An 11,355-nucleotide genomic window follows, 5' to 3' on the forward strand; every position below is an offset into this window, starting at 1 on the left:
TTCTACACTCTACTATACATATACACCCTATTTTCACTATGCATGCAATAATGAGCATTTTCCAGTAAAAAAATAAGAACCCTTAAAATTGACCATAACTGCATGCATACCAATTTCATGCAGTGCAATGCAAAAAAAAAAAAGGAGTCAAATGACTGCATGCATACCAATTTCATGCAGTGCAATGCAAAAAAAAGGAGTCAAATGACTGCAATGCCACTTTAATCATTTCACATGCCCTTTATGCATGCAGAAGCATTTTAAAACAGACCACTTTGAAATGCACACTGCTGAAATAAGTATAAAAGCAAAGGAGACACGTCTCCGTCGATGCCCGTATGCATGACTTCATCTTTGTGTCTAAATTTAGGACTGTGCCATGCATGCAACTGCTCTGGAGCTCCCTAGACAGTCCTGGTCTATCACAGATACGTGGTATTCTGCTGAATGAGATGAAATGGTGGGAAAAAGACACCAACCAAGAAATGAGTCTGGCATCGAGAGGCTTCAAATGCAGTCTGGCTTTTCCAAACCCCATCGGGCGTGCTGATGATACTGAGAACCGGTTGAACCCTGCGCTTTAGTTAATATGCAAGTTTCCTACAGTCACATAACCAGATAATGCTTTAGTAAAGCTGTGTGTGTGTGTGTGTGTGTGTGTGTAGGTGGCAGACTGGGGGGAATACAGTCAGTCTGTGTCTGGGTAACGTTACAAATAGTAACGTTACATTCAGATCTTGCAGTGGACTGCTGCTCTTTTACTGTCTTCATCACGTTTCTGTCGTTCATTAATCCGAATCTAGCAGATCAAGTATAGACTTTCCTGTTCAGCAGCAGACAGAACAAAGGAGGCGCTGAGATATCAGCACATCTACAGAGGCACTTTCGTTATTCCTGTTTTTCGATTGTATTCCCATCTGTCACGCTTTTTGTGAGCTGGATACAGTTTTGAATTACGAAAAACACAATACGTGCATTCTCTTCAAATCGCGCAGTATTAGAAGAGTAGCTAAGTGTCGACTCAACTAATGTGTGTCTGTGTCTGTGTTTTTTTTTTACTTTTGGCGAATGTGTGAAGGTTTACTTACAGATAAAGTCTTTGTTCTTGTCCTTTGCTGTAAAGTTGCTGTTGGAAAAGGCGTTCTTGGACGAAAGCGGACCCGAGCAGCAGCCTTGCGGGGTTTGGACCCCCGTACAAGGCTGCGGGACTGGGGCGTCAAGATCTCAGCCGCTTCCACTGGCTGACTGCATGTAATTCAACAGAGAGCTAATTTTGACTGTGCTGGACTGGGGCCAAGCCCCCCATTCCGACTCTGCACTGCAGGTCGGTTCAGACGAACCGACGATTACCCGACGGTGGGCGGGGCCTGCGAGACTCCGCCCACTCTGCGTGCGTGCGGCGCGGCGCCATTGGGCGGTTAAACTATGGCAAGCCGTTTTAACATTTAGGTCTCATTCACACGAAGCTAGAGCTTTCCCTATCCAATATGGTTCTTCCGTAAACACGGTGTAATTTCAAGAAATATCTGCTGACTAGGGGTGTGAATCAGCACTGGTTTCACGATTCAATTCGATTATGATTATCATGTCAACTATTCGATTAAATTCGATATCCCAATGCATCACGATTATATCAAAATTGTATAATCGTGTCCCCCATCGCGGGGGGGGGAGCATGCTTATAAGCCTTGCACGCTGTATACAAACCTGAATCTGAATCGGCCGATAATGCCTTAAAATGTAAACATCGGCATCAGTCCGATATGAAAAATTATGCCAATATGCCTTGCCGTTGCCAATAAGATGAATAACTCACATGACCTCAGGGTGTGATAGTGATAAGATAATGTCAACAGTGAGGTCATTCTTGAAGCAAACTTTTGCCTGAGTGATGATTAGATTCACTGTTTTGGATTGCAGCATTTAATCTGAGAATGCACATACAGAATGATGCATGGGGTGTGCTAGAGTCAACATTACTAGCATGTGCAGTAGCAGCAGCAGCAGCAGCCTCCCCCGGGTGCTAATGCCTGTCCGGTAAGGCGTTTTATTTAATTAGGGGGGTGCTGTTGGCCTACTTGTAATAAAATTAAAGTAAAATACACGAATAACATTAAGATTGTGTTCCTGATTAAATTAATCAGTAATTTATGTCATAAAATCACAAATACCACCACAGTTACCACTGCATCTTTGTTTATAATCTCTGCATAGGAGAGACTTTTCCAAACAAAAGGTAATATATCAGCATCGGCTATCAGCCAAAATGAGTTGAAAAATATCGGCATATCGGATATCGGCAAAATCCAATATCGTGCATCCCTACCCAACACAACAACAAATGAGCGTGTGCGTGCTTGTCACATCTAACTAAAACCAAAGACTATAGCAATAACTCTCTCCTTGCAGTTACAGTATAGTCTCGCTTCCATCTCCGGCCAATAGGGGGCGCCGTATGACAGTCTAATTGTGACACTGGACCACAAAACCAGTCATAAGGGTCAATTTTTTTAAATTGAGATGTATACATCATCTGAAAGCTGAATAAAAAAAGCTAAATTTGTTAGGATAGGACAATATTTGGCTGAGATACAACTATTTGAAAATCTGGAATCTGAGGGTGCAAAAAATATATATATATATATATTTTGACCCATACAATGTATTGTTGGCTATTGTTACAAATATACCCCAGCGACTTAAGACTGCTTTTGTGCTGCAGGGTCACAATTGAGCCATAACAGCGGCCTGAGTCTTACTCACAACTTAGTATATTGATAATTGAAACATTTAATAATGCTAAAAATAACAATAATAATTTTTAAAAGATTAAAATACAACCCAGGGCCCTCTTTAGGCTCAGGGGCCCTATGTGGTTCATTATACCAGGGTTTTACAATCTTCTAGATGTTATAGACATCCCAAATCAACCTTCTGTGAGAGACCATATCCTTAAAAAAATCTGTATTGTTTCTTAAATAAATATTCAATTAATACTGTGAAAAGCTACTGTTATAAATGTCAAAAATATTTAGCTTCTGTGAAGTTTTTTTTATATTCATTATAGCACTGTAGTACTGTTATAATGTGTTATGTATTTAGAATTTATTTACTTAGCCTATTTATTTTAATTATTTACTATTTTTAAATTTGTATTTATTTATTTATTTTATTTATTTATTTATTTATTTACTATTTAATTACATTTTGATTTATGTAACTATACACTGTAAAAAAAAAAAAAAGGAATTTAACGGTAAAAGACTGTAAAAATGCTAGAATAAAAACCTGTTAAATGGTTAACGGTAAGTTCCCCTACTATATACGGTGAAAAGCTTTATTGGACATTACATGTAATTTTACGGTAGTATACCGTTTTTGGAAGTGGAAAAATAATGTATAATTGACATTCCCAGAATTCCCTGCATTACATTTCAAGTTTGATGTGTTTTTTTTGTTGTTGAAATAACTGTTTCTTCTTAGTTTTTTCTTATCAGTTGTGTACGTTAGGGTTGTATGTTACATCTAATGTTGTTAAATTAATGTTTATTGCATTATTTCAGTTTCACGTGTGTCACCATGAAGGTGTTTAGTGTTTGTTTGAATGACTCTGTGCACTTCTATATATGTTAGTATTTAAAAGCTGCTTGTGATGGGCTTTGGTTCGTCATGTGACTTTCTCATCAGCACCTGCTTTTGGTGGTTATCAGTGTATTACAAAGCTACAAAACAGATTTCAGTACTTCAGTAGGTTGGTATATTAACATTATATCAGTTAATGAAATTACGGTATTTAAATGTAAATTTAAGTTAAAACTGTAAAACCTAAGATGTTGCTACGGTATTTTTTACGGTAAAATTCTTGCAACCACAGCTGCCGTTTTTTTTTACAGTGTATGTAATTTCACTATAGAAATACTGTCAAATTTATGGTTTTTGGAGTTGAAATCTATGAATTACCATGTAATTCACAGTAAACGCTCATTTTCAGAAGTCTTTTCATGATATATGCAGGGTTGCCACGTCTGCGGTTTTATCGCGGAATTGGGTTACTTTTACACTGTTGCCAATCTAGCAACCCTGGATATGTGATTACATTTTTTTTTTTTTTTTAATTACATTTCTTCTCATTTTTATTATCAGTAATGTACATAAGGATCTTTTGTTTTTTTTGTCATTTACTTATTTATTTGAATCATTATTTGTTTGTTTGTTTGTATACTTTAAAATAATTTTTTTAATTAAAAAAAATGCTTATTTCATTTATTTATTTTAATCTTACTTTTTATTATTTATTAATTTTTTACACTTTCTTTTGACCCCCCCCCCCCCCCCCCAGCTTCTGTCACGAAAACAAATTCCTCGTATGTGTAAACATACCTGGCAATAAAGCTCATTCTGATTCTGATTCTGATTCTGAGTTACACTCTTAAAAATAAAGGTGCTTCACGATGCCATAGAATAACTTTTTTTGTCTAAATGGTTCCATTAAGAACCTTTAACATCTGAAGAACCTTTCCATTTCACAAAAGCTTCTTTGTGGCAAAAGAAGGTTCGTCAGATTATAAAAAGGTAAGAAAGAGATGGTTCTTTAAAGAACCTTTGACTGAATGCTTCTTCTGTGGCATCGCTGTGAAGAACCTTTTAAGCACTTGTATTTTTAAGAGTGTATTGTTAATGTAAGTCCAACAAGTGAACACTGCCAACATATATGAAGCAATTACACTAACTCAACCCAAACTGAACAACACTATCCTTAAACCAGCCCCATAACCTAGTGACCCATAGATTGACTCCTAAATCAGTCAGATACTGGATCTCGGGGGTCAGCATCTTCCTGCAGAGCTCTTCATACTGTCGCTCGATGTCGCTCCTCAGGTTGTATCCTAGTATGGAAGCTTTTCCGATGGGCTGCCAGGGCTTCATGTGTCCATCTGTGATGTCCGCCGCCTCCACGGCTCCTCCGCCGTCAATGCAGATGGCCTCCATCTCTGCGTTTCTCCTGCGCAGCTCCCTCACCTGCTCCTCCATTCGGCTCCGGCCGTAGTTCTCCACGAGTGCCCAGAAAGTGGCGTTAAAATGCCGATAAAGTCGCCAGTCGGCTCCGTTCCATTCCCGAGCTCGAGTCCTCAGTTCAGGGCTCATGGGAGACACAGACGTGACATTTCTAGCATTGAGTTTAAAAAACAGCAAGTCGTCCATCTGCCAGCACAGAGTGTCTTTAAGCAGAATGAGCGATTCCTCGAAGTGGTCCGAAATTAAAACCAACTGAAAGCGCTTTTCGATGAACTCGATGCTTTCTTGGACTCTCACGTCATCAGCTTCCAAATTATTCTCGAAGCCGAAGTCGAAAAACTGTAGATTCTTGAGGTAGAAAGCGTTGATTCCCTGTGGGTTGAAGTAGCGGCTTGGATCATTGAGAAACTCCTCCAATTGGTTTCCTCCAGGGATTCTCCACGTTTGAGGCACGTAGGCTTTGTAGTAGTGGAACGAAGACTCAGAAAGCTGTGCGGGATCTCGTAGGATGGTGAAGAAGAAGGCGTCCGCCGGGAGCAGCTTCTCCACTTCGGCTGCATTGAATCGCATGTGGTTGCACACGATGTTATAGCACAGGCCCGGCTGGTAACTCTTCACTTGGGTTCGGAAGAAGCTCGACGGGTAGAAGAAGTCGTTACGGCCATCTGGGAGAGCGAACCTCAGCTGGTGCTTTTCTCCGAAGCGCAGGAGAACGTTCATCAAAGTGCTGCTGGCCGTCTTGTGGGTCTTCATGAACATCAGGTTGACTTTAGGCGTGCAGGACGCGTCTGCTTTGAGAGTTCGCTGTGAATTGTTAAGCACTTTTGGTGCACAAGGGGCCAGAGAAACTCTGAAAAGACAGAAATAAACACAAAACTGTCACAATCACTGAGGTTTTGATTACAGTATGTTGATTTGATCAATTTTGAAGACTTCGAAGTACATACACTCTTAAAAATAAAGGTGCTTAAAAGCTTCTTCACAGCGATGCCACAGAAGAACTCTTCACTTGGGTTCGGAACGCATTACTTTTTTAATTGAAGTCGTTACGGCCGTCTGGGAGAGCGAACCTCAGCTGGTGCTTTTCTCCGAAGCGCAGGAGAACGTTCATCAAAGTGCTGCTGGCCGTCTTGTGGGTCTTCATGAACATCAGGTTGACTTTAGGCGTGCAGGTCGCGTCTGCTTTGAGAGTTCGCTGTGAATTGTTAAGCACTTTTGGTGCACAAGGGGCCAGAGAAACTCTGAAAAGACAGAAATAAACACAAAACTGTCACAATCACTGAGGTTTTGATTACAGTATGTTGATTTGATCAATTTTGAAGACTTCGAAGTACATACACTCTTAAAAATAAAGGTGCTTAAAAGCTTCTTCACAGCGATGCCACAGAAGAACCATTTTTGGTTCCACAAAGAAGCATTCAGTCAAGAAAGCTTCTTTCACCACAAAGAAGCTTTTGTGAAACAGAAAGGTTCTTCAGATGTTAAAGGTTCTTTATGGAACCATTTAGACAAAAAAGGTTCTTCTATGGCATTGTGAAGCACCTTTATTTTTAAGAGTGTGCATGGGAAATGGTCCTTTAAACTTAATTTATTGAATATAATGAAATATATCAATTAAATACCAATTTTAATATGCTATTTTAATAGAAATGCCTCAAATATGTTCTGTGCATGAAAACATGAAGTTTAAAAAGACTTATATTTGAATTTTATTTGAAAATAAAGCAGTTACATTAAAATTTTATTCCATTTTACTTCAGACTTAGATTCAAGTTACATTTAGGTTACGATTAAAGGCATTCTCATTGTACACATATATATATATATATATGAAGAGTTCATTTGCAAAAACAGATAACTCTTTAACAATTTAATTTTCTAATTTTCAAAAATCATGTTTTTTCATTGTGTATTCCAATTAATTTCAATCAAACTGCAGTTGAGTTATTTTGATTAGCTTAAGAAATAACAAAAAAATACAGATAACTAACACAATAAAACACAATAAAAACATCATAAAAAGCATGATTTAAAAAAAAAAACGGAGTTATCTGTTTTTGCAAATAAACTTCATATATATATATATATATTATGGTGAAAAACTGTAAATGGTTTATTTAATTGTATGTAGTTTTACTGTAGAAATATTGTTAATAACTGTCAAATATATGGTTTTCGGAGCTAAAAACTATGAATTACCATGTTACAAAAAAAACACTAAAAGGTCATTTCCCGAAGTCTTTGCAATGACATATGATTACATTTTATTTAAATAATTACATTTTTCCTCATTTTCATGATCAGTAACGTACGTTAGGGTGTTTTGTGTTACATTTCAGGTTATTTAATTGATGTTAAACATGTTGGTGGTGTTTTGTCTAAACATGTTAGCCTTATTTTATGGGTAGGCCATGGACTTATTACGAAATCTGATTCATCATTTGGCTTTCTGATTTACCACCCGTATTATTATTATCATCGTGGTTATCAGCACATTATACGGTAAAAGCACAGTTTGGCAGATCAAGTAGATTGGTATTAAGATAATTTCAGAATTTACATAATTTAATGGGATGCATTGTTATAAGATGTGAAATATACAGGTCTCTGATGCTGTAAGCATTGTCACAGTATTTTTACAGTGGATTTCTGGCAACTTTTTAATGGGATATTTTTATATACAGTGTATCACATGGCACCAAAATGTGAACACATACTTATTTGAATGTAACAAGCTTTTTTACAGTGATATATACACACATATATACCTTACCTGTGTGTGGCGAGGAGGGTTGGTGTCGTCAAACAGTAGAAGCCCATGATGCAAATCACAGACGCCCCCAAAAACAGCTTTTGTATCAGTCGATTCCCCATTTGATTCGCCCTTCCAAACTCTCCTGGATCCTTGAAATTAATATACACAGACAAATGAGTCCACTAAACCTGTGGCCTCTTGCATAAACTGCTTAGACTAGTCTTACAAGTTAGCAGGCATTTTATAAGTGAGGGCACACATCAGTCAGCGTGAACCGTAAGGGCAAAACAATCACATATACTTTCATGAAACAGATAATAAAAACTATGGAAGTGCACTCTCAGAAAAAAAGGTACAAAAGTTGTAACTGGGGCGGTATCTTTTCAAAAGGCACACCTTTGTACCTAAATAGTCCATATTGGTACCTTAAAGGTACATACTAAGTGTACATATTAGTACCTAAAAGGTAGAAAAGTGTACCTTTTGAAAAGGTACCGCCCCAGTCACAGCTGCTGTACCTTTTTTTCTGAAAGTGTGGTGAAACTAACCAAGGGAAGTCAAAACTAGGACAAACTCACATTATAGTCAACCAACCCTTGTGCTGTGCTGAAACGCCTTCACCTTATTTGGTGTTCCTGGTCAAAAAAATGACCAGCAGCTTTTTAAAAATTGCTTATAAATCTTTCATTATGATACATTGTCACCACATCTGGGATTCAGTCTTTTTGTCAGCTTGTTTTCTTTCAATAAGCACAGGTTTTGTATTTTATTTTGTAACCGATTGATCGTATTGATCTGGGGTGCGTTTCCCAAAAGCATATGGTCGCAGGTTCCATCGTTACCAATAGAGTTCAATGGAACTAACGACCATAATTAGCTAACGATACTTTTGGGATCAGTTTTTGAGTGAAAAAGCATAATTTCTGCATCATTTTGACTCATAACCTGAAGTGTGAAAGCTCAGATCAATGAGACCTACGATCAGTACACTCTTAAAAATAAAGGTGTTTAAAAGCTTCTTCACAGCGATGTCACAGAAGAACCATTTTTGGTTCCACAAAGAAGCATTCAGTCAAAGGTTCTTTAAAGAAGCATCTCTTTCTTAGCTTTTTATAATCTGAAGAACCTTTTTTCGCCACAAAGAAGCTTTTGTGAAACAGAAATGTTAAAGGTTCTTTATGGAACCATTTAGACAAAAAGGTTCTTCTATGGCATCGTGAAGCACCTTTATTTTTAAGAGTGTACCTTGGTTGTAACAAGTGGTTGTTTGAGTTACTATTGCCTTTCTATCAGCTCAAGCCAGTCTGGCCATTCTCCTCTGACCTCTGGCATCGACAAGGCATTTTCTCCCACAGAACTGCCGCTCACTAAATAATTTCTCTTTTTCGGTCCATTCTCTGTAAACCCTAGAGATGGTTGTGCATGAAAATCCCAGTAGATCAGCAGTTTCTGAAATACCCAGACCAGCCACCTTCACAGTCACTTAAATCACCTATATCATCAGATACAGTAGTTACATATAGTAAGGCACTGCCCCTTTGAATAGCTTCAATGTAGTTAGCTACATTTTGTTAGTAGCTATAGCTAACTACAGTAGTGTTGGGAAAGCGACTTTGAATTGCACTGTAGCTTTCCAAGTTACAAGATATTTTCAATTTAAAGTAGTTAAACTCTAGCCAGGCTAACTTTTTTTTAACTAAAAGTGGTTTCCTCAACACAGCTAAGATAAAACAGCTAACTACATTAAAACAATTCAAAACAGCAATGAATAAACGCTTACAAACCACTGGTGAGTGAAAAACTGGTTCAAGGAAAAATATTTATGACGAAAAGCAAAACATATTCAGATCATTTATTTATAAAAGTGGACAGGGAGATACAGAGAGAGAAAGTGTGCATTTCGATTCCGCTTAACGGTTCCCGCGTTCGCATTTTAATGTGATTTTAAACTATTTAAGTGCAGGAAGGGAAAGAACTTGCACACTGTTTGCGTGCAGCGCACAGAGAACCCGATGGCCCCGATGCAGGTTCCCGATCTGTGTCCGTTCTCAAACTGTTCCGTGCATTTCCACAAAGGTTGTTACAACAATACATTTATACAAAATACAAAACAATACAAAAAAAATACAAAAAAAATACAAAATCATTCTTATTAGTTTTTTTATATGCCTATAAGGTTTTTTATTCATTTTAATTTCATTTCAGTTTTAGTTACTTTAGTACATCAAGTTAAACTAAATGAAAACGAGAAATATTACATGTTCCAAGAAAGTTTTCTTTATGCTTATTTTTTCCACACAACATTAATAATAATATAATTAATTAATTATTATACTAAAATACATCCGTGTTGTTTTCATATCATTCATATGCTGCTATAGTTTAATAAATATTTTGAATTGGTTTTTATTTATGCATTTTTTGTTTTGATTCAATTTTAGTAGGTTTTTTTTTTTATTATATATTTTTTTATTTATTTAGGTTTTAGTACATCAAATTAAACTAAATGAAAATGATAAATACAATACACTAAATAAAAAACAAATAGATAAACAGATAAAAATAAAGGTGCTTAAAAGCTTCTTCACAGCGATGCCACAGAAGAACCATTTTTGGTTCCACAAAGAAGCTTTCAGTCAAAGGTTCTTTAAAGAAGCATCTCTTTCTTAGCTTTTTATAATCTGACGAACCTTCTTTCGCCACAAAGAAGCTTTTGTGAAACAGAAAGGTTCTTCAGATGTTAAAGTTTCTTTATGGAACCATTTAGACAAAAAAGGTTCTTCTATGGCATCGTGAAGCACCTTTATTTTTAAGAGTGTACTTTTAAACAATATTTTAGTTTGTTTTATTTTACCTATAAGAAGCATGTTATACATTTGCTTTCATATTTTCTCTGCATATTTTGAGAATTTAAATTATGACAAAAATTCTGTAAAACCTGTAAATGAAAAAAAGCATGTATAAAAAGGCATGTCAGACATGCATCCCAACACATTCAACACTTTGTCAATCTGAAATCACATTATGAAACTAATACAATATTCTTGCATTTATTGTACTTGTATCAAACAGCCAGTTTGCCTGTCTGCCTACCTGATCAGTCCTTGTTTAAGCAGGATTGCATGATCACATTAATTCCCAAGATAAGCCCAGAAATCTCCCATCATGACCATAGACAGAGCTAACAGAGCTCAAGTATTGATATGATGGATCTGCACACGCATCTAGCTTTTATCCAGCCGTATAATAAGACAACACTCGCTCCTGTTTTCTGTGAATGGGGCGGGACGCTGTATTACTGTCTGATGTTTGTATCTGTCTGGATCGAGCAGTATAGGAGAACACACCCATCTGTGATTTAATAAGAACATGAAAAGCTCAGCTTCACTGTTAACTTGTTTCATGTTTTATGAATCATCTGATGTGGGCAATCCCTCTCTGTAACACACACACACACACACCCTGCTCATGTTCTGTCACGTTGAACTGTGCAATATCCACATGTGCTTACAGTGAATACAGACTTGTGGTTAAAGGGGTCATATGATGCGATTTCAATTGTTCCTTTCTCTTTGGAGTGTTAC

General features: G+C 37.0%; 1 protein-coding gene and 1 long non-coding RNA gene across 3 annotated transcripts in view; both read right to left on the reverse strand.

Annotated features, from left to right (window-relative positions):
- Positions 1–1,354, reverse strand: part of LOC107727930 (uncharacterized) — a 4,970-nt gene extending 3,616 nt beyond the window's left edge. The window contains exon 1 of the long non-coding RNA XR_001638410.1: positions 1,089–1,354. This is a non-coding gene — a long non-coding RNA (uncharacterized LOC107727930). The remainder of the gene's footprint in view (positions 1–1,088) is intronic.
- Positions 1,355–4,610: 3,256 nt separating this feature from the next.
- gal3st1b (galactose-3-O-sulfotransferase 1b) lies at positions 4,611–11,035 on the reverse strand. 2 transcript variants are annotated; one of them, XM_016537987.1, is made up of 3 exons: positions 10,865–11,035; positions 7,790–7,920; positions 4,611–5,866 (listed from the first exon to the last, which is right to left on the reverse strand). In XM_016537987.1, exons 2-3 carry the CDS (start codon positions 7,888–7,890, stop codon positions 4,726–4,728), a joined length of 1,242 nt encoding a protein of 413 aa, XP_016393473.1. In that variant the 5' UTR covers positions 7,891–7,920; positions 10,865–11,035; the 3' UTR covers positions 4,611–4,725. The 2 variants fall into 2 exon arrangements, 1 of the variants encoding a protein (XP_016393473.1); XR_001638411.1 differs by lacking the exon at positions 4,611–5,866 and adding an exon at positions 6,097–6,257.
- Between the last annotated feature and the right edge of the window lie 320 nt (positions 11,036–11,355).

This window comes from Sinocyclocheilus rhinocerous, unplaced genomic scaffold (assembly GCF_001515625.1).
Source record: "Sinocyclocheilus rhinocerous isolate Xijiao unplaced genomic scaffold, SAMN03320098_v1.1 scaffold42, whole genome shotgun sequence".
In the NCBI taxonomy this organism is placed as follows: domain Eukaryota; kingdom Metazoa; phylum Chordata; class Actinopteri; order Cypriniformes; family Cyprinidae; genus Sinocyclocheilus; species Sinocyclocheilus rhinocerous.

Coding starts and splice junctions, on each gene's coding strand:
- gal3st1b (XM_016537987.1), bottom strand. CDS start 7,890: ATGGGGAATCGACTGATACAAAAGCTGTTTTTGGGGGCGTCTGTGATT. Junction 5,867..7,789: donor ACCCTCCTCGCCACACACAG/GTAAGGTATATA, acceptor CTGTCTTTTCAG/AGTTTCTCTGGCCCCTTGTG.